General features: G+C 40.7%; 1 protein-coding gene and 1 long non-coding RNA gene across 3 annotated transcripts; one reads left to right on the forward strand and one right to left on the reverse strand.

Moving 5' to 3' along the window:
- Nucleotides 1–1,192: 1,192 nt before the first annotated feature.
- On the reverse strand, nt 1,193–22,912 carry LOC134799881 (protein I'm not dead yet-like). Of its 2 annotated transcripts, none has more exons than XM_063772303.1 (15): nt 22,811–22,886; nt 21,716–21,844; nt 21,127–21,254; nt 14,592–14,706; nt 13,908–13,975; nt 13,736–13,800; nt 13,470–13,530; nt 12,835–12,957; nt 12,255–12,366; nt 10,832–10,923; nt 8,509–8,606; nt 4,498–4,596; nt 3,924–4,117; nt 3,387–3,524; nt 1,193–1,807 (listed from the first exon to the last, which is right to left on the reverse strand). In XM_063772303.1, the coding sequence occupies exons 1-15, from the start codon at nt 22,856–22,858 to the stop codon at nt 1,718–1,720; spliced, it is 1,560 nt and encodes a 519-aa protein (XP_063628373.1). In that variant the 5' UTR covers nt 22,859–22,886; the 3' UTR covers nt 1,193–1,717. The 2 variants fall into 2 exon arrangements, with proteins under 2 accessions (XP_063628373.1, XP_063628374.1); XM_063772304.1 differs by having other exon boundaries at nt 1,195–1,807; nt 22,747–22,912.
- LOC134799940 (uncharacterized) lies at nt 13,446–17,035 on the forward strand. Its single transcript, XR_010145482.1, has 3 exons — nt 13,446–13,550; nt 15,975–16,127; nt 16,906–17,035. It is a non-coding gene; the product is annotated as an uncharacterized LOC134799940 (long non-coding RNA).
- Nucleotides 22,913–23,041: the final 129 nt, after the last annotated feature.

Here is a 23,041-nt window from a genome sequence, read left to right on the forward strand (position 1 = left end):
ATTTATTGATTTTTTAATATGATCAGATACATTTTATTACATATAAATAATATAATTTTCACTTCTCATGCTCAAAAAGTGCACCTTTATGTCGTGCGTAGACGACATAAAATCGCATTTTATGCTCTAGAGCATAAAGTAAAATCATCTATTACGACCCTTATTGACTTAGCAATAAAGTCCAAATTCTGCCATACAAACTGCCAGCCCTGCCGGCGCGCCCCCGACCGGCGCTCTCCCGATCGGCGTGCCCCGCGCCTCCGACCGGCCCAAGAACAATTTTCTTTAGTCTTGAATAAATACGTTAAAATAACCTAAAATATTTGATTTTTTGTATATTTTCCTCGCAATCGAAGTGAAAAGCAGAGTGTACAACAAGGGCATAAATGTCCATTTTTACCCTCGTCTACTATTTTGGTCTTCGCTTCGCTCAGACCAAAAAATTGCCTCGGGTAAAGATGGGTCACTTTATGCCCTTGTTGTACAATCTACTATTTAAGGTAAACGCCTTTAATAGGCCAGCATTTTTTAAATTACGTAATGTTTCATTTTGTATGTTTTGTACGTTAACATTGTTATTTGTTACCAACTAAATAATAATAAAATAAAATATAATTTATTATCATGTTCTCTCATTTTACGGTCCATTCCATATTTCCCGTCTATAGTTCGTTTTTTTAGCATTAGAAAAAAGGTAACAATCTTGACGTGTCTTTTTACTGAATAACCACAGACCAACCCCTATAGACCGAGCTTATAGGACGACTCGCGGTCACCGCCCGTATGGTGTATAGGTCAAATATAAGATTGTTCGCGCGCCGCTCCGATCAGTTGCGCCCAAGGTTACGACCTGTTGGCAGTGTGCACGAGTCTAAGAAAATAAATCGTAAAGTATTGAATTCATTGGGAAATCATGGGATATTGCAGCGTAAATGGTGTGGCAAGTCATCTAAGACATCTACTTACGAAACAGAAGGAATAACATCCCACAGGAAAGTCAAATTCATTATTTCATTGAATAATGTTTCTTGTCCGCGGGGTTCATTTTATACTGGTCGTAAGCAGAGGCGAAGTATGTCCGTCCCTTTTCGTCAACATGAAAATCCCATCCCTACGCTTACACGTGTCAGCGCGCCGTGTTTGGAACGACCAATCGCAACGCCGTGAGCACCCCTCCCGCACCTCACAGTTTGGTGATTTGCGTCGGGAACAAAATGGCCAATATTAGGTTTCTAGAGGCGGTGTTCTGTGTGAATAACACTTTTAAAAAATAAGTCACGGCAAATATGTAAAGCCCGCTCCACACTCGTGTGCGAAGCCACGAGTGTGGCTAAACAATTATGATTATTTACATTATTTTGCTTTCATTAGTAATAGTTACTGATTTTTAAAAAGCGTTTTGCAATTAAAAGACTCGTCAAGATCGCGTAGTCTTTTTCTAATGCTAAAAAAAAACGAACAAGGTAGTAAAGGTACTTACGTTACTTAGCGACTGATGCGTACCTAACCAACGTGCAATCGCTAACGCTCTGTAGCGAACGAAACGCAACTGTCACTGTCGCACTAGTGTGGAAGAGTGATAGAGAAAGATGACTACGATACGCTACAGAGCGTTGACGATTGGCACGTTGGCTACGCGCCCAGAAATGTACCTACGTAGAGAACATTTATGTCAATTTTCAAGTTGGCCAAAAAGGGGCCTGGGTGCAAATTAAGCTTAGTCGAGTATGATGACCTTCGACCAGAGAGTGACGGTGAACCAGGTGACGATGACAGCGATGACCGAGGGCCCCACGCCGGCTGACATCTGGAGAAATAAGGATGAGTACATTAAGTAGGTTCCCGTATTGGCACAGCCATGAAAACTTTGTCGCCCTACTTGACACTGTTTCTATAGTCTGTCTTCTTATACATTTAAACTTTATTGCACAAAAGAAAACTTAAGGCGTATCCAGACTAGTAAATTTTCGCCAATCTGATTAAATTGCCCGATCGAATCAGGACGTGCGGACGCAAACGCCAATTTGGCTCGCCGAATTCAACCGCCGATAACGACCGATATTACCGATAAAATGAGGTGCGGGCGCAAGAATACCAATTTGTGAGGTCAGTATTTTCGTTCTGGGGCATTTTTTCAATTTAGAGGGCTCTAATATCACCATAAATCTAATAAAATTGGTGATTGACTCCAATTTCATTTCTGGTCAAATCGACCGATTTGATCAGTCCCGTCTGGATACCGCTTAATCGTACAAAAGGCGGACTTAATGTCAAAAGCATACTCTACCAGTCAACCTTAAGGCAAAGCAGAGAGATTGTGGGAGGTGCTACTAATCAAGAAGCTAATCTGAAATTTAACATATCATACATAAGCAACAACAAAGCTTCAAAGCCACAAAGCTTCTTCCTCGCGTTATCCCGGCATTTTGCCACGGCTCATATACGATGGAAAATAATTATATACAACATCTGTACTTCTACTCTGGCAAGCGCTATGTCAGTAGAAAAAGGTGCCAAATGTTGAAAAAGATAGGCGCGAAGGATCAATCTCCTGGGAAAAGGCTTACCATCCTCCACGTGGAAATGTGGACGTACTGGCTGACCATGACCAGACATGGTGTGGACGGTGCCAGGTGGGCCGACATGGAGCTGGCCAGCGTCGCGGCCAGCATCAGGTAGCTTACCATCCTCCACGTGGAAATGTGAACGTACTGGGTGACCATGGCTAGACATGGTGTAGACGGTGCCAGGTGGGCCGTGATGGAGCTGGCCAGGGTCGCGGCCAGCATCAGGTAGCTTACCATCCTCCACGTGGAAATGTGGACGTACTGGCTGAGCATGGCCAGACAGGGTGTAGACGGTGCCAGGTGGGCCGACATGGAGCTGGCCAGGATCGCGGCCAGCATCAGGTAGCTTACCATCCTCCACGTAGAAATGTGGACGTACTGGCTGACCATGGCCAGACATGGTGTAGACGGTGCCAGGTGATCCGACATGGAGCTGGCCAGGGTCGCGGCCAGCATCAGGTAGCTTACCATCCTCCACGTAGAAATGTGGACGTACTGGCTGACCATGGCCAGACATGGTGTAGACGGTGCCAGGCGGGCTGACATGGAGCTGGCCAGGGTCGCGGCCAGCATCAGGTAGCTTACCATCCTCCACGTAGAAATGTGGACGTACTGGCTGACCATGGCCAGACATGGTGTAGACGGTGCCAGGCGGGCTGACATGGAGCTGGCCAGGGACGCGGCCAGCATCAGGTAGCTTACCATCCTCCACGTAGAAATGTGGACATACTGGCTGACCATGGCCAGACATGGTGTAGACGGTGCCAGGCGGGCCGACATGGAGCTGGCCAGGGTCACGGCCAGCATCAGGTAGCTTACCATCCTCCACGTAGAAATGTGGACGTACTGGCTGACCAAGGCCAGACACGGTGTAGACGGTGCCAGGTGGGCCGACATGGAGCTGGCCAGGGTCGCGGCCAGCATCAGGTAGTGGGGGTGTGTGTAGGAACTGATGCTCTGCAACACCAACATGGCTACATTACATTTTGAACGTCTGAATATACATTGTATATTGAGGACCTCAACTATACTCTGTATCTTTAGGTACCTACTTAACTAAAAGTTAACAAATATGTACATTTTCGGGTAGTTATAAAATTTATTGATTAACCAACCAAATACAAAACCACCTGGATCTGAACTGACCCGACTCGACTTTAACCTACATTATTTGATTATGTAATGTTTTCATCTACTCACTCGTGACAATAAAGTTGGCCAGCTGCGTTGAACGTGTTGGTATACGTAGGGCTTAGGTCCCTCTTTCCGTAACTGGCCATTTTACGTCTAAGCTTGTGAGGCAGTTAGTTATCTCCAAACATTTTGACACCGTTATGTATGGACTAAACCACTTACCAAGGCTGCTATCTCTGGCAGCACTGCGTATACCACACAGGAGTTGCTGGCAAACTCCGTGAGGACCTTGCAGAAGAGGATGACCACTAGTGCCACCACAGGGCTTGGCCAGTTGTGCATCAGCTGAAGAAACTTGCCGAATTCTGCCGTCATTCCGGAGCGCTTTAGCGCTTCGAAAGACGCGCAGCTGCCGCCTACAGTTTGAGGAAAGATTACTACTAGGAAGAGTCTGTGCGGAAAGAGTATTTTTACGTTACGTGTACATCTGACGTGCCCCTCCCCCGCAAAAATCGGCAGTTTGTTTTGTACCGAAAATTACAGACAAGACGTCTCCATTTCGTTAAATCCTCTAAGGTTTTCGTACACTACCAACAAACTGTCTCACAGTTTGGCGAAACATTAGATTAAGGTACTAAATATTGTATTTTTTCTGTTAAATTTCCAAAAAAAAAAAAACTTTTTTCAGTAGCAAATTCCGAGCATCTCACAATCACAGTTTTCAAACATTGTATAACCCGCATGTTTATAACGTCTCAAGATCTATAATAATAAATAAATATAGAAGTATTCTAACCTACTGTAAATAGAACGCCCCACATCATGTCCTCTCGTACGATTGTCCAATTGAGGCACGCCTTACTTGGCGCAGTCGGTAAACGGCGATGCATTCCGTCTACAAAAAAGAAACAAATATATCTCGTATGGTATATGTTATTAAGTTTTTTGAATAGGGGGTATTACTGCAACGTTCTGCCACCAGAGCGCAGCACTAAACTTGCTAGTAAACCATAGAGTAACTTATACATGACTGTGCCTTAAACTGTTTTTTGACAAATTTTCACAGACAATAAAATATGATATTGATGCATCAAGACGGTTTGTTAACAAGAGCCTACCGGGAAACGCGAAAATCGAAATTTAGTTATCTGCCTCTTTATCGCTCGAATATGCATTGTTCGCGGTAGACCCCCAAATTGTGATGGATTGTGGTAGTAGCGCCCCCTACGCAGAGTTTCGCGTAATATTCCCTATTTATTACATTAGATAATGCAGTCCACACACGAGTTTCATGGGTTTTCGAGGAAAGAGGAAAGTGGTTTCTCCATCGCTTCTCCATTCAAAGGTAGTTCCCATTTTCTCTACGGATACTTCCCATTTTCTCTAAGCAGAAACGAAATCGCAGAGCTGCGGGACCACCCCAGGAGTCAAGACACGTCTGTGATCGATGCGGCAAGAAATGCCGATCGGCCATTGGTCTATACCAGTGTTGGCCGAACGTCAATGCAATTGACCATTAAAAATTAACCATTGAAAAGGTTAATTGCCATTAACCATTAACCATTGAAGGGAAATTAATTATCAATTGCATTGATCATCAATTTGCATTAATATTAATTTATTTCGAACCACTAACAATTAAAATGAATTAATGGTTATTGCTTTACAAACCATTAAAAACTAAATCAATTTTGAATGAAAATTAAAAATGTGATTGATAATTAATAATTAACAAGAATAAACATCGTAATTTTTGTCTCTGTATTTTTATGCAGGGTTTTCCCATATGTTCCCCGCGAAGACAAATGGGAATTCACCCATTATTGGTAATTATTGGTAATAATGGGTGCTTATTAGTGTATTCCCATTTGTCCCCGATTCGCGTGACCTACGCCATGCATGAAGCTGGGACAAATGGGAATGTTTTATGTGAATGAATATGAACGGCGGGGAACAAAAGGGATACACCCGATATTAGTGTTCCCATTTGTCTCCGCTCCAATGAGATGGGGAAAAATGGAAATATTTCTGTGCAGCTTCTTTTCCCATATGTTTCTATACACTCATTATAGGTGTATTCCTATTTGTCCCTGCCATATGTGAGTTGGAGACAAATGGGAAACGGGGACAAATGGGATTTATATGCAGAGCCTATTCCATCTGTACCAGGTGGGAACAAATGAGAAAACATCGGAAAATGAAGTGTTCCCATTTGTCCCCACCTTATTGGTGTGGAGACAAATGGGAAACGGGGACAAATGGGATTTATATGCAGAGCCTATTCCATCTGTTCCAGGTGGGAACAAATGGGAAAACATCAGAAAATGATGTGTTCCTATTTGTTCCCACCTTATTGATGTGGAGACAAATGGGAAACGGGGTAAATGGGATTTATATGCTGCGTCTATTCCATCTGTTCCAGGTGGGAAAAAATGGGAAAACATGGGAAAATGATGTCTTCACATTTGTCTCCACACCAATAAGGTGGGGACAAATGGGAATGTTTTATATGAATGAATATGAACGGCGGGGAACAAAAGGGATACACCCGATATTAGTGTTCCCATTTGGCTCCGCTCCAATGAGATGGGGAAAAATGTTTATATACACTCCCATATGTTTATATACACTCATTATAGGTGTATTCCTATTTGTCCCTGCCATATGTGAGTTGGAGACAAATGGGAAACGGGGACAAATGGGATTGATTTATATGCAGAGCCTATTCCATCTGTTCCAGTTGGGAACAAATGAGAAAACATCGGAAAATGATGTGTTCCCATTTGTCTCCACACCAATAAGGTGAGGACTAACGGGAAATATTTATATGCAGTCTTTTCCTATATGTTCCCCGAGGGGACAAATGGGAATACACTCATTATTGGTTATAATGGGTGCATTATTGGCGTATTCCCACTTGTCCCCTTTCCACGTGTCCTATGCCATACATGAGAGAAGGGACAAATGGGAACACATCATTTTCCCATGTTTTCCCATTTTTTCCCACCTGGAACAGATGGAATAGACGCTGCATATAAATCCCATTTGTCTCCACACTAATAAGGTGGGGACAAATGGGAACACTTCATTTTGCGATGTTTTCACATTTGTTCCCACCTGGAACAGATGGAATAGGCTCTGCATATAAATCCCATTTGTCCCCGTTTCCCATTTATCTCCATCTCACATATGGCAGGGACAAATAGGAATACACCTATAATGAGTGCATAGAAACATATGGGAAAAGAAGCTGCACAGAAATATTTCCATTTTTCCCCATCTCATTGGAGCGGAGACAAATGGGAACACTAATATCGGGTGTATCCCTTTTGTTCCCCGCCGTTCATATTCATTCATATAAAACATTCCCATTTGTCCCAGCTTCATGCATGGCGTAGGTCACGCGAATCGGGAACAAATGGGAAAACATCGGAAAATGATGTATTCCGTATATATGTCCCTTCTCATGTATGGCGTAGGACACATGCATAGGGGACAAGTGGGAATACACCAATAATGCACCCATTATAACCAATAATGGGTGTATTCCCATTTGTCCCCGCGGGGAACATGTAGGAAAAGACTGCATATCAATATTTCCCATTTGTCCCCACCTTATTGATGTGGAGACAAATGGGAACACATCATTTTCCGATGTTTTCCCATTTGTTCCCACCTAGAACAGATGGAATAGACGCTGCATATTAATCCCATTTGTTCCCGTTTCCCATTTGTCTCCACACCAATAAGGGGGGGACAAATGGGAACACATAATTTTCTGATGTATGTCCATTTGTTCCCACCTGGAACAGATGGAATAGGCTCTGCATATAAATCCCATTTGTCCCCGTTTCCCATTTGTCTCCAACTAACATATGGCAGGGACAAATAGGAATACACCTATAATGAGTGTATAGAAACATGGGAAAAGACGCTGCATAGAAATATTTTCATTTTTCCCCATCTCATTGGAGCGGAGACAAATGGGAACACTAATATCGGGTGTATCCCTTTTGTTCCCCGCCGTTCATATTCATTCGTATAAAACATTCCCATTTGTCCCCACCTTATTGGTGTGGAGACAAATGTGAACACATCATTTTCCCATGTTTTCCCATTTTTTCCCACCTGGAACAGATGGAATAGACGCTGCATATAAATCCCATTTGTCCCCGTTTCCCATTTGTCTCCACACCAATAAGGTGGGGACAAATGGGAACACATCATTTTCTGATGTTTTCCCATTTGTTCCCACCTGGAACAGATGGAATAGGTTCTGCATATAAATCCCATTTGTCCCCGTTTCCCATTTGTCTCCACACCAATAAGGTTAATTATTACTTTATGAAATAAATTATTTAATTCCATTAAACGTTAATGCAGATTGACAATCAATGTAATTAAACGTCTCAAACTTCAATTCTAACTAATTTTAATTATATTGATGCGTAATGCAATTGATTAATTGCGGAATTAAGCTTAATGCAATTGATTAATTGTTAATTAGAATTAACCATTACGGCCAACACTGGTCTATACAGTCATCGCAGTCGGTGTAGGCTGTAGACTACCTCCTCAAAATACCTTCTTTAGTCGCTGCAACTATCATCTGCAAAGATGCTGTGGCCAATGATGATGACCGACATTATGGAAAATATACAAAGTCTTAAAAGTTTTATTTTTTAATTTATTAGCTTAGTTAGCGCAGTCCGCCTTTCGAGTTAAGAAAGCGGGTGTTTGTGGGGCAAGAGGAGACCCTTACAATTATTTATACCTTGTGTGTTGGCTCACAGACTACTTGACTTACTGTTGCGTTTCTTGAAGAACTTCACAAATTCTAAGTCTGATGGCATAACGAACAGGAGCAATACACAGAAGATAGTTGGGGCTGACACCTTGGTGTGCCTGGAAATAACCCAATACACAGAATAAATAATAGTACTAAGTAGGTACAGAAAGTTCACTCTCTAACAAAACGCGTCTATTACGACAGATTTGACCGCAAGGTGGCAAGCGCGAGCAGGCGTCCGTTCCGTAGCGGTGGGCGGCAACTACGAGGTACTGCTAGACACCAAAATTGCTGTGGGCCGCATGTACTTGTAGCGACGCGACGAAATCGCGGAGGGAGCCATGCCTGCCCAATATCAATCTTTTTTTTAAAGCATAGACAGACCAACGTTTTGACGAAGGAGAATCAGGCCCGGATTTAGATACCTAGAGCCCCTGGGCACTTGGTATGGTACTTAGAATTTAAGGGTCTTCCCATCTCAAAACCATTGCTAGGTTGCCTGAGCCCCTAGGCCCGGGCTTTGTGGTAGGGGGAAATCCGACCCTGAGGTGAATACTGTCTGAGTATATGTAGACAAATGTTTTAGGACACATAACCCCCTAACTCCTGAGTTCCTTTAAAAGGAACAAATTAAAATCGAAATTTGAACTATAATGGAATAAAAGAGGGTTTCAAATTCAAAACGGCAAAAATGTCTCTGGGTCTTAGGAGGTTCAGGATTCAGATAGGCCAACTTTGGCAGCTGTAGGTACAGATATGCATGCCTCAATGAATATTTATTATCCCCATTAAGGCTTTCTATCTTTTCTGCTGAAAGGGACAGAGAGAGGTATATGTTTTCTTTGTCCCTTTTAGCAAAAAGATAGCAGTAAGTCCCAGGAAAAGGTAAATCCTCTCTAAATTAATTTTGTATCAAGCAATAGTTTGCGAACAATGCTATTAATTTATTTCTAAGCTTAAGTAAAACACTTAGTAGTAAAACACTTTATTGTACAAAAATCAAAACAAAACAGGAAAAATAACATTCGTCATTAGTACAAAGGCGAACTTATCCCTTTAAGGGATCTCTTCCAGTTAACCTTTGAGCAATTGATGGAGAATTGGAGATGGTAGACATCCGTACTGTACCAACAGCGTAAATAAAAGGATAAGAAAAGAAAATTATAATAATAAAACGAAAAGTTTCTTAGTCACTTATAATATTAGCAACTTACCTACAACAAACATATACATATATACACGACTAAATACATATATAGTTCGCCTTTGGACTGCCTGTCCTGTGCCATAAATTTATGTTTTGTGTTTTGTACAATAAAGAGTTTATACATACATACATACATATTCTATAATACATATTACAAAATGATTACAAATATACAAAAACTACAATACCGCACACATCCTTTAAATTAAGTTTTGTCTGCTAGCCATAACCTTTTTAAATTCGCCGACGCCTACGCGACCGATTGACACTGTCGGAGAGAAGGTGATATAGAATTCCATAATGTTACTGAGTAAACGGTGAAGGACATGTGATAGGAACGGTATTTGTGAGGTGGAATACACAGAGAGAGATTCGCGCTGGAACGGAGTCGGTGCCCGCTGCCGTCTGCTAAAAATTTAAATCTCCGAGAGATAAGAAGGGCAAGAGGGAGAAAACAGGACATTGAAGAGAAGGGAGAGGATATGGATGTCTCTACGGCGACGGACGGGCAGCCATTTAAGCTGGGAGCGGAAAGCTGAGATGTGGTTTTGCAAACGTTCAAGCTTGCCAAGCAGTTCCTCATTGAGATCTAGAATGGCGATATCCGCATAATCTAGAAGTGGGATCAAAAGAGAGCGTGCAAGCATTATTTTTGTGTGAATAGGGAACTTTGGAGACGGCGAAGTGAGTGCAGCGAAGCAAAGAGTCTCCTACTGGTTTCAGTCACATGGGGACCCCAAGATAACTTAAATATTCTCTATTCCAATATCGTTCCACTGTAGAGTTCTCGAGGTTGGGCGGATGACTTTTTTGCTGGTGTTAGGTTTAAGAATGGGAAGTGAGGTAGGTTTATAAAATATACTAGATTCTACATGCAACTTCATACGCGTAGATTAAGTATTTACATATACCGCTTCCATAGCAAATTCTACCCCCCTTTTCACCCCCGGATGATTTCCTGAAGAACTATTATAATGTCCAGGACTCATTACCTCCGTACACAATTTAATCTCATTGGGTCTGAACTGGTCTGAACCCATTGAGATGAACCTCTGAAGGTTAAACCGTGAATAGGTAACAGACAGAGAGACAGTTTACTATCGCATTTATAATATTAGTAGAGATAGTGTTTACATGTTAATATTTCTCTGCAGCCCGCTGTCGAGATGTAAGGAGCTTGTAAACATTTGCAGAGCCACCGTCAACAGGACAGCCGTGGCCACGACCTGTTGATAAACATGACACCATCATCATCATCATCATATCAGCCAGAGGACGTCCACTGCTGGACATAGGCCTCCCCCAAAGAATGCCATAATGACCGGTCTTGCGCCACCCGCATCCAGCGGACTCCCGCGACCTTTACCAGGTCTTCAGTCCACCTTGTGGGGGGTCTACCCACGCTGCGCCTTCCGGTACGTGGTCGCCACTCGAGAACCTTTCCGCCCCAATAGCCATCGGTTCTACGGGCAATGTGCCCCACCCACTGCCACTTAACTTTAGCGATTCGGAGGGCTACATCCGTTACTTTGGTTCTGGTGCGAAACATGAAATATTTTATGAAATTAGTCATTAGAGCATTTCCTCCTAATATCTAATTGTCGTGGACACATTTTTGACGAAAGGAACCTGAACGAATCTCACCCAGAAGTTACCCGTTATCCTCCGAATGTTTTCCACCCAACGCGCCAACGGATGCCAGGCGCTCTTTTAAGCACTCACTCTAGAACGGCCCGGGTTCGAGCTGAGGCAATCGACTTGTAAAGCGGTATCCAGACGGCATGATCAAATCGACCGATTTGGATAGAAATGAAATTGGCGTCAATCTCCAATTTAATCACCAATTTTAGATTTATGGTGATATTAGAGCCCTCTAAATTGAAAAAATGCCCCAGAACGAAAATACTGGCGTCACAAATTGGTGTCCGCACCTCATTTTATTGGTAATATCGGTCATTATCGGCGGTTGAATTCGGCGAGCCAAATTGGCGTTTGTGTCCGCACGTCCTGATTCGATGGGCAATTTAATCAGATTGGCGAAAAATTGACTAATCTGGATACGCCTTAATAGAAAATGTGACAGATGATCACGTGATGGTTTAGTATAGAAAACGAAGTGTCGGATACCTCGGCCCGGACCCGGGCCAGTTCTAACGTGAGTCCTTTTATCCGAAAGCGGCTACCACTCCGTTAACATTTAGGTCCACCTACCATCACTCTCCCTGGTAACATTGTTGACTCTGACTTACTTTCACGATTTTTACACATTATTAATTTGTACAGTCGATAAATCGAATATCGTTAGTGCTGTGCGTCGACAGAGTAACATCCCTAGTGCGAAAAACGTTCAAACTGATAAACAAGACCGCACTTGGCGGGTAGTGGAAAAAACTCGCGCGGCTAGAACATGTTGAAGTCAACTTTAACCAGTCTTCTCCGAGACCACGGGGACAACACCGCCGTCCTCGAAACTTCGGAGATAAATCTTAAAACTTAAATACGAGATTAAGTCCCGTTGTACAATTTAATAATGTCTGACTTTGTCATAGATACTTACAACATCATGGAACTTGATCTTCCCCAGCTGGGTGTACTGGTTTCGCAGCAGAGTCTTAATGTAGCGGGCTTCTTCCTCCGTCAGCCCTGTCGGGATCGCCACGTCACTAGACCTGTAATTCCATCAGGTCTACAAAAGAGCATGCCATATAGTCTGGCAAACACAAATTGTCATTTGATATTTTACCAGTCGCTTTTCGGTGAAGGAAAACAGCGTGAGGAAACCGGACGAATACCAATAAGGGCTAGTTTCCCCTCTGGGTTGGAAGGTCAGATGGCAGTCGCTTTCGTCAGAACAAGTGCCTACGTCAATTCTTGGTATTAGTTGTCAAGCGGACCCCAGGCTCTCATGAGCCGTGGCAAAATGCCGGGATAACGCGGGGAAGAAGAAACACAAAACTTGTCAGTCAGTAAGAACCAAGAAAATTATACTCATCCCTTTATTTTAGGTGCTAGTACTAGCGTAAGACAAAGACAGTATGATTCTCTCTGTCTATGATTGAAATGAGACAGTCCTGGATTCCTGGGCCAAGCTATATCTCACTAAACATAGCAACTTGTTTAAACAAGATAATTTAAACCTAAAAATTTTTAAGAAGAAGGAGTTCATCCAGAAGTAGAGTAGCGTCTCCGTGACCAGCACTCCTGGTAGCGTCAGCAGCATGAACTGGGGGAATGTGATCTTGCCAAGCTTAGGGAACAGTCTGCAAGGTAAACATAAACATGTTGGTAAACACGAAGCGAAAGATCGAGTAACAAGGGGGTGCCGCCATGGGTGTCGCCAGGGGATAGGCGTGACGCTAATGAACGGCTGGCTTCGTCAAACAGGCGCGTTTCCCGGGCGGGCCGTGAGCGGAGCGCGCCTCTTTTACATATAAAATGGTCACGCCCCGCCCGGAAAATACGCTTGTGTGACGGAACCTTTAGCTTTCTCGACTTGTATATAAAGGATAATTGCAGGTTCATATCTAAATCGCATGCCATTTGTCGCGAGGTCTGTAGAGGCCTTTTCTGTCTATGTTGATTGTCTATGCGCGGTTAAGTCCCGCTTTCTCAACATAACCTACAAGCTGTCAAATGCTGTCTTAAGATTTTAAATTATTTTTCATTTCTGTGTCAAAACATAAAAACAGAACACTTTTTTTGGGCAATCGTGTAAAAACTGAAGAATAAATAATAGTTGACGGTGATTTAATGTATTTAACGTAAAACTTACAATTCGCTATATTCTTTGAATATTTGATTTGCCTGACTGCCGTGCAACGTCGCCATGCCACCTAAAGAATCAAAGAAAAAGGTATTTTTTTACATGTTTTTCTTGCTTTTATGTAGTTAGCTTAAAAAATCATAACCTCACTATATTATACATACATACACAGGCTGTTAAAATCACAGCCCTTCCTGTATATGGTACAAAATTATAGTTCATATTATGGTTTTTACTTACCGTGGTAATGGTTTATGGTTATGGTTCTTACTTACCTATTGAACAGGAATATGCAACACCCAAAAAGTAAAACACAGTGAAATCTGTAGGTTTTGGACGACTGAAATAAATAGTAAAATAGTTTAGGTTTGGATTGCATTTACAGAAATTAGGTAAGTATATTACATGTGTTTAACGCTTGTGGTTTTTGAATGAAAAGAATTTTACCTCAATTCATGTTTATGAGATCTTTGTTCAGTTTTTTCAATAGTTTGATACATATCGACTATTCCCATCTGAAACAAACGAATTGTACATGTAATCATTGTATTCAGAATTAGAATGAAATTCTCTGTTAGTTTTTTACTCCGGCGGTGTTATATACCGGGTGTGGCTTGTAATACGAGCAAAAAATTAAACTGTAGACTGTACTCTTCATACTGACCAACATTTGTGCAGCAACTTTCAATAAATAACTTGTGGTTTGATTTTTAATACACTTTAAAGTTGATTCTAAGACGCAATGTATTGCGAATTTTGTTATGTTTAAGGCGTGACCAGCAACGTCAATCACAATGATATGGCGTGGCGATGGCGTCCATTGAAGACAATATTTATTTTGTATAAAAAATAGGGACTCTAAATATGTACTTCATAATTTTTAAAAGTTGTTGAACAAAAGTGTCATCGTTTGAGGAGTACAATCTATGTTTTAATTATTTGCTCATGTCACAGGCAACACCCGGTATACACATTGACGGCCCTTTAATAACCTGATGTATGGTACACTCCTTTTTGAAGAACTCCATAGCTTTAGCTGTAGGCTGTAGGTAGTAAAAAAACTTCAACCGGCCAACCCCACAAGGTTCATGTCTCTCTTTTGTCCATTTTTAATTGACCAAAAATGCTGACCTTTTCAAGTTCCTGCAGTAAAGCCTTGACCAAAGGCATCAGAAGACCGCAGGCCACCGTATTAGGCACCCACATTGACAGGAACATGGCACTGAAGAACAGCACCAAACTTAACCTGTTGCATTAGAAATTAGAATTAGATTTGAATTTGGATTTGAATTAGAAATTCAATCACTATCACTACATCTTATATTCTAAAACAAAGTCTCCCGTCACGTCTGTTTGTTTGTATGTTCGCGATAAACTCAAAACTACTTTCATGCGGTTTTCACCTGTCAATAGAGTGATCCTTGAGGAAGGTTTTAAGTGTATAGTTTGTTTAGGTTATCCCGTGCGAAGCCGGGGCGGGTCGCTAGTTTCTGAATAAAAGCCTACCTATACCCCTGGTGTCGAATGATGGTCCCTATGATATGATACGAGTATGATAGTTCATTTTTATATGGAGTAGCTTTCACTTAAATGTTTATGTAGTAATGTTTTGGAGACTGGTCTGTTTAAGCTAACACAAGCTATTATACTTAGTAACTTTATTTTTATTAATTAATTACAGTGAGACGCCTCATTCTGCTCTCGTATGTTTCTTTTCTCTTAATGAATGTATTAATTATACAGGATATTGACTCTTGGAGACCCTATACATCTCTAAGGATAACTTGATAAACTATATAATCTTATAGTTCTGACACCTAGAGACATTTACACCTCTAAATATTATAGATTTTTTTTGTGTTTTGTATCTGTATTTTGTATGTAATTCGACATTAAGAGACCATATACATCTCTTAGTAATTGTAATACGTTAGATTGAATTGTTAGTTTTATTTTATAAAATTGTTGATGTTATTATTTTTGCTTGTATGTAAATTCAATGTTGACGTGTAAAAGTGCCCTTGTGGCCTATTTGCTGAATAAATGTTGATGTTTTATGTTTGATGTTTGGAAGTTTTATCGTAATGTATTTAGAAATATAACATTTAAGTATGTAATTCAAATACGATAAAAATATATTTCTTAAATTCTTTTTTACATTAAGCCTATACATGTATTCTGTTATTTATTGAGTTTTTTTATTTTTCAATTTGACGATAGTTCTCAAATTTCTTTTTAAATTCTATTATAAATTGTTAGTTCTCATAATTTGTAATTTGATTATCATTGTTGACATTTTATAATTACGTTTGCATGCTAAATTATTGACGATCATAATGTAAATTCATATAGATTAGCGTAAGAATAATTTATACCTACTGTAATTTATCATTATGAAATAAATAAACTAAACTAAACTAAACATATATATTTGCTATATAAGTATTTCTATACCTATTGTAGGTATGTATATTTTCTTTTTTAATTATAATATTCTTTTTCTTTTATCTAAAGGTGGAGGGCCTGACGCCGTATCAAGGCAAGAAACGGTGTTTTGGGCAGTTCAAGTGTCCCACTTGTAACCGCACCTGGGTGTCTTCCCACTCATGGGCCAATTTCGGCCAAAACTGCACTATGTGCAAAATTAATGTATATCCTCATATACAGGTAGGTAGACAAAATAATTATAAATAAGAAGAAATCAAATGTTTTTTTTTTATTAAATATTTATATTTTAATTTGTGGAAATACTACTATGCAGGTTACTGGAAATTTTACAATTTGAGACAGTGAGGTAAAATGCAGTAAAAAGAGTACCTAGAGAACCCACACTATAATATACTAACTAATATATTATACTTATTTTATAGCGTCTCTCAAACGTCGGCGTCTAGTCAACTCTATGGCTCACCGCAACGTTGGCGCAACGCGTAGGGACACCATTTTTAGGGTTCCGTACCTAAAGGGTAAAACGGGACCCTATTACCACTCTTTATTATAAGACTCCGCTGTCCGTTCGTCCGTCCGTCCGTCCCTCCGTCCGTCCGTCCGTCTGTCACCAGGCTGTATCTCATGATCTGTGATAGCTAGACAGCTGAAATTTTCACAGATGATGTATTTCTGTTGCCGCTATAACAACAACAGAATAAAATAAAGATTTAAGTGGGGCTCCCATACAACAAACGTGATTTTTGACCGAAGTTAAGCAACGTCGGGTGGGGTCAGTACTTGGATAGGTGACCGTTTTTTTTTTGCCGTTTTTCGCATTATGGTAAGGAACGCTTCGTGTGCGAGTCTTTTTCATAGCGCTAACCAGACGCCGACGCTCACAAGACGCTAGTCTATCGATCGATATACACTAGCTTCCCCAAACATGTTCCGATGTTCATTAGTTTAAAAATGGGTTGATTAAAGACTGTGTTCTATACGCACCCATTAATTACAGATGCCACTAAATAAACCAGGCTATATGGGCAAGAAAATTGACAAAAAGAAACGTCATCCCCAAGAGTTGTGCGAAAAATGCCGTAGTTTGGGGCGATACTGCGTCTCTGAACTGTCAGAACCTGTTGAACCGGCTCCTGGACGTCGCCGACGACGCAGAAGACGTCACTGAATTCCGGGAGGAGGTATAATATAGCTGGACTTTGATTAATCGGGCTTAACCCTAACTCCCTTACTCATAAATCCCCTATTCCCCCTAAGCCCTAACTCCCTTATTCATAAATCCCCTATTCCCCCTAACTCCCTTATTCATTAGCCCGCTACAAGCCTCAATTCATGTTTTATCGCTTTCTTACAAATACATGAGCACAGAATAAAATAATATACTATGTACAGAAGGTTCACTCTCTAACAAACGCGTCTATTACGACAGATATGACCGCTAGGTGGCGCAAGGGCGAGCAGGCGTGCGTTCCGTAGCGGTGCGCGGCAACTATACTATGGCTAGACACCAAAATTGGTGTGGGCCGCATGTACTTGTAGCGACGCGACGAAGTCGCGGAGTGAGCCACGCCTTACATGAGTCAAATGACAGATTCCGACGATTACTTATTAGCTAATTGAGGTTCGTAGCATGCTTATGAATAACGCCATAAATCTGTTAAGTAAAGACATTATTTTTCTAGCAGTACGGTTAGCAACCGAAACGGTGGTTTCCATTCTGATTGGGGCTTATAATATCCTGTAGCCGGATACTCTCTACTGAGAGGGAGAGAGAAAGGTATAAGTATGCTATTTCCTTGTCGCTTTTAGCAGCAAGACAGCAGAAAATGTCCGGCCAAAGGATAGATGTAATTACCCCTTATTTAACTCGGATATTTTTCGGGTTACTTTAATTGAACCTAAGGTGAAACTGTGTGTAATGGCCCCTCTTAACGGTACCGATAATCGTATATTATATGTTTTATTACGGCCTTTGATCGATTGAATTGGTTGCTCCAACTTGACCAGCAATTATCTAAAATCGCCTGCAATTTGTTGCAATGTCTGTAGAAGCCTTAACTGTTTTAATTAAGTGGAGTCCAGACGAGACAATTTTTCGCCAATCTGATGAAATTGTCGGATGATCGAATCAGGCCGTGCGGACGCAAACGCCAATTTGATTCCCCGATCAAATCAGCGGGTGCGTAAATAAACGTGCCAGTTTTCGTAGTCAGAAGACGGGGTTTTAAAATTGGTGATTAAATTGTGTACGTGTGGACGCTAGATGAGATTGGCGCCTATTATTTTCCTGATCAAATCGGTCGATTTGCCCAGCTCGTCTGAACACGGCTTTAGTTTCTTTTCACTCAGAAGGAAGCTGTCCTTTCGGTAGCCAACCGCATTGCTTAAAATAATTATTATTTTGTCGAAGCACGAAAAATCACTTCAGTTTGACTGTAACAAGTATCGGAAAAGGCTGTGTAAAGAACAAACTGACAGAATGAACAGGGTATTTTAATATACTCTGTATATTTAGTTATTTAAATAAAAGTAAACAAAATGGCTCATTAAACGTTGAGGGTAGATGAAAACATTACATGATCAAAATAATGTAGGTTAAAGTCAGGTCGTTCAGTAACTGATCCAGGCGGTTTTGTATTTGGCATGGTACTCCATTCTCGTCTTTTCTAGGTCACCTAACTGACACGGGCCTACGTCATCATGCGACAGCGCTATATGATAATATGCGATAGCGCTATATATAGCGGCCATGTTGTTGTGACGTAGGCCCGTGTCACTCTGGGAATGGAAGACCATGTTTTATTAGACTATGGTATTTGGTTGGTGAACCAATAAATGTTATTTAACTACCCGAAAATTTACAAATTGTCTCTTTACTTTTATTTAAATACCTAAAGATACAAACTATAGATAGGTATATATAGAAAGACTTATTTCGATCCTTTGGAAGTATTACCAAAGGGTCGGCATAGGTAATCTTCAGAGTTTGTATTTTTTTTATGATATCTGCCCTGAAACGGCTTTTAGTTTAGTTAAAAGTTTTAAGACAGTGCAGTGTGTACAGTCACCTGCAATAGTATATATGTTACCTACCTATTCATTGAATAATTATTATTTTCTTATTTCTTGTTACTGTTGTTAGCATTTAAATAGCGTCCGGGTTATTTATTTCAGGTGGGGTTCCCCTCTTCTGGCATAATATTGTTTGTCAGAAATACACTTCGCATAACATGTATCGCAGAAACACTTTTAGTAGAATGATAATTAGGCATAAATATTACTTTGCATTATTATTACTAAGCATACAATACATTTTGCAGCATATTATTTAGCAGAAGATTACTTTTGCAGACTTTGGTTTAGCATAATTTTATGTACCATAATCATCCTGCAGCATACTTTCATTATGGCATAATGTTTTTCTACTTGCAGAAAAGTGGATTACGTTAAGTAAGAACTGTGACCCCCAAACAAAATTGAACCTGTGCCAGATAAGATTATGTTAGGTTGTACCTGCGGCCTCCTGTATAAAACGAACGGCTCCCAGAAAAGTGGGTTAGGTTAGGTTAGAACTGCGACCTCATACAAAACGAACGGCCACCAGAAAAGTGGGTTAGGTTAGGTTAGAACTGCGACCTCATACAAAACGAACGGCCACCAGAAAAGTGGGTTAGGTTAGGTTAGAACTGCGACCTCATGCAAAACGAACGGCCACCAGAAAAGTGGGTTATAGGTTAGGTTAGGTTAAATATTATGCAATACTTTTATCTGCGAAATTAATACTCGTTTAAAAGACTATTATGATCATCAACAGTATGCCAAAATATGGTTCTGGATTTTAAAACTCTGCGAAATGATTGTATGCTAAATGATAATATGGGAAAGGTAATTCTGCCAAACGACATTTCTGCCAAGTAACATTATGCAATACAAAAATATGTCAAAAATCTTTCTGCAATACATTAGTAAACCATTTAAGGTGACATATTTTCATAAGAAGTTGAACGTAAAAATTTTAACATTTCTCAATCAAACATTGTGTTACCTATTTAGGGTCTCGCGGTCTGAAATTCAGAACCGAATTTTCTATGGTCAGGGAACAAATAGGTATTATTTAAACATCTGAGTTTATCCGGAGCCATAGTGATTCTGATTCTTAATTTCAGACCTTGCGGGATGCATCTGAGACGAATTCTACCTGTTTTTGTTTGGTTTAGTTACCTAAATGATTTGGTAATAATTAAACTAATATAATTATTAGTAAACCTTTGTAAAGTTTAGCTTACGTAAAAGTATTATTTTAATACCTATAATAAAAGTGCAATGGCTGTGTTTGTAACTTAGTCCATAATTTATTTAGTATCTTATAAGTGTTATTCCTTTATAAGTAGTTTAATGGCCCATAGTCACTAAGGTGGCCACTGACGAGCCTTCCAACAGTCCAAATAGCCCGGCTGCAATCCAAAATCGGTCCGTGAATGTCAAAAACGTACAATGTTTAATATTAGGATGCCGTCCATTTGGATGAATCCATTGTAACGGCATCCATTTGGAAGGCTCGTCAGTGGCTTGCTTTAGTCGCTACTAACTAGGTACTAAAGTTTGACAAATCAATTTTGGCAGTAGAAAAAGGCGTGAAATACACAGTTTGCTTCTAGAGTTAGGTTAGGTTAGGTTAGTCTACATTTCTCAAATTTGGCACTTTTTCTGCTAACAAATATTTGACTTGCATGACTATTAGATACCTACTTATGTGTTACTGGAGTTAAGAGATTTGCTTATTTTTTATGTTTTTCGTATGAAACGAAACATAAGCTTTTACAAAAATGTGGCAAATATTAATGTGCAAATTTTATTATTATAACTTTAGGTATGTAAATAATATAGGTAGGTATGTAACATATTCTGCTCTGTTGATTTTTCAAAATAAAAGAAATGTGATTTAGTTTTTATTTTCGTATTTCCTTATCAAGAAATTTGATAGGTGACGCCATGATGACATTATACCTATTTTGTAGCAAAGAACCCCACACTTGGCGTCCTTAGAGCGTCGGCGTCTAGTCCGTGCTATGGAAAATGGCGTCGCTGCGCAGTTTCGTTAACGTTGTGGCGACGAGCAGCCATAGAGTTGACTAGACGCCGACGCTCCGGAGACGCTAGTATGGGGTGGCCCTAAAAAGCGCACAAAGACAAGTAAACAATAAAGACTAGTGGGCACCTGTAATGTGAGCACCCGATAGTGATGAGTAGTCTCAGTGCTGCCCTCTTGTGTACTTGGCTATTTTCTACTGCAGCCATCAGCATCATCACGCCGAGGCAGTCCAGGACTTCATTGCACATGTATATCTGTAGAGATTATTTGCCGTTAAAATGCAATTCGTCTTGTTATTCGCTTCGACATTCACGCAACTGTGTAACAAAGCTCCCTGGTTAAACACGAACAGTCTTTCGAGTGACGAGGCGAATTTGTTTTGTCTGTCTTCTCGAACTTCGTTCGCTACTCATACAATAAAGAATCACTATAGATCGGACCGGGGCCGAGCTGCAGCTTCCGGCGCTTCGTTTTCTATGGAAAGCACCAGGACGTGATCATTGATCAGCCGTCATAGAAAATGACATGTCGGACCCGGCCCGGGCCGGTCTAGTGTGAGCAGTGGCGTGGGCGAAGTGGGCCGTCACCCACGGCCTCGCGCCCTAAGGGGGGCTTCGCGCTAGGCAAAGGGCTAGAAAAAAAGGGCCTCGCAGATGCGACTTCGCCCACGGCTAGTTCACGCTACGGCACTGAGCGTGTCGTCCTTAAGGCTAACCTGTTGGATGTACCCGGTGCCCATAACGCCGTAACAAGCCAATGGGACGAGGGAGATGGCCGCTGGTGGCAACACATCCGCTATCCAGTACACACCCGTTACAAGAAACACGAAGAAACTAGGGTACGCCTGTAAGTAGAGCCGAAAACTTGTTAATAAAAATCGCATCCATTTTTTGCACATACAGCGCCATCTATTATCAAGAATAATACGTGGTCGTCAAACACGAATCATAATAAATCTGAATGTCTATGGTCTTCGATTTTGGTGGATTTTGGTGGTCTTGGTAGTGACTTCGAGATCCGTTTGTGATAATACTGTGGCTGTATTTAATATTCTGGCCTAAAATCACCATTATTATGCTATTCCAAAAAAAAAAAAACGGCGCCATCTATAACAATGATGAAAAAACCGGGCAAGTGCGAGTCGGACTCGCGCACGAAGGGTTCCGTACCATAATGCAAAAAAAAAAACGAAAAAAAAGCAAAAAAAAAACGGTCACCCATCCAAGTACTGACCACTCCCGACGTTGCTTAACTTTGGTCAAAAATCACGTTTGTTGTATGGGAGCCCCATTTAAATCTTTATTTTATTCTGTTTTTAGTATTTGTTGTTATAGCGGCAACAGAAATACATCATCTGTGAAAATTTCAACTGTCTAGCTATCACGGTTCGTGAGATACAGCCTGGTGACAGACGGACGGACGGACGGACGGACGGACGGACGGACGGACGGACGGACGGACGGACGGACGGACGGACAGCGAAGTCTTAGTAATAGGGTCCCGTTTTACCCTTTGGGTACGGAACCCTAAAAAGCGACGTTGTATGGAGTTTCTTAGTCTTATTTATGTACTAGTCTCTGATAAAAAAAATACATGGACATCGTTTATTTTTGTGGTGTTACCTATAACCCAGTGCACCAGAAACTAAAGTTTTAGTTTTCGCTATTTTATCAAAGATGTCGCTAGTATACTCGTCTAATCTTGTTCTAAAATCTTCAGAAGTATCAGAAATCATAAAACACGAACTTGATTTTCTCCAATTAGAGCAATCGGCAAAAGAAGGATTGGCGTGATTACAATAATTATAGACCTCCAATATAACTTGCAGAATAAGAAAATCCGATGTTTCTTTGTCCATATTACAAGATTAGATTCTCTGTAACAAAAATATAGTTTTTACAGCCTAATTCATAACACATAAATAAATAAATATTTTTTAAATGAAATAATTCTTACGAAGTATCCAAATCCATTTTATCTGCCACAATAAATCGAGGTGGCTTTAAATTACTACCAATCACTAAGCGTAGTAGAAATAGTA

Source organism: Cydia splendana, chromosome 19, assembly GCF_910591565.1.
Source record: "Cydia splendana chromosome 19, ilCydSple1.2, whole genome shotgun sequence".
Taxonomy (NCBI): Eukaryota; Metazoa; Arthropoda; class Insecta; order Lepidoptera; family Tortricidae; genus Cydia; species Cydia splendana.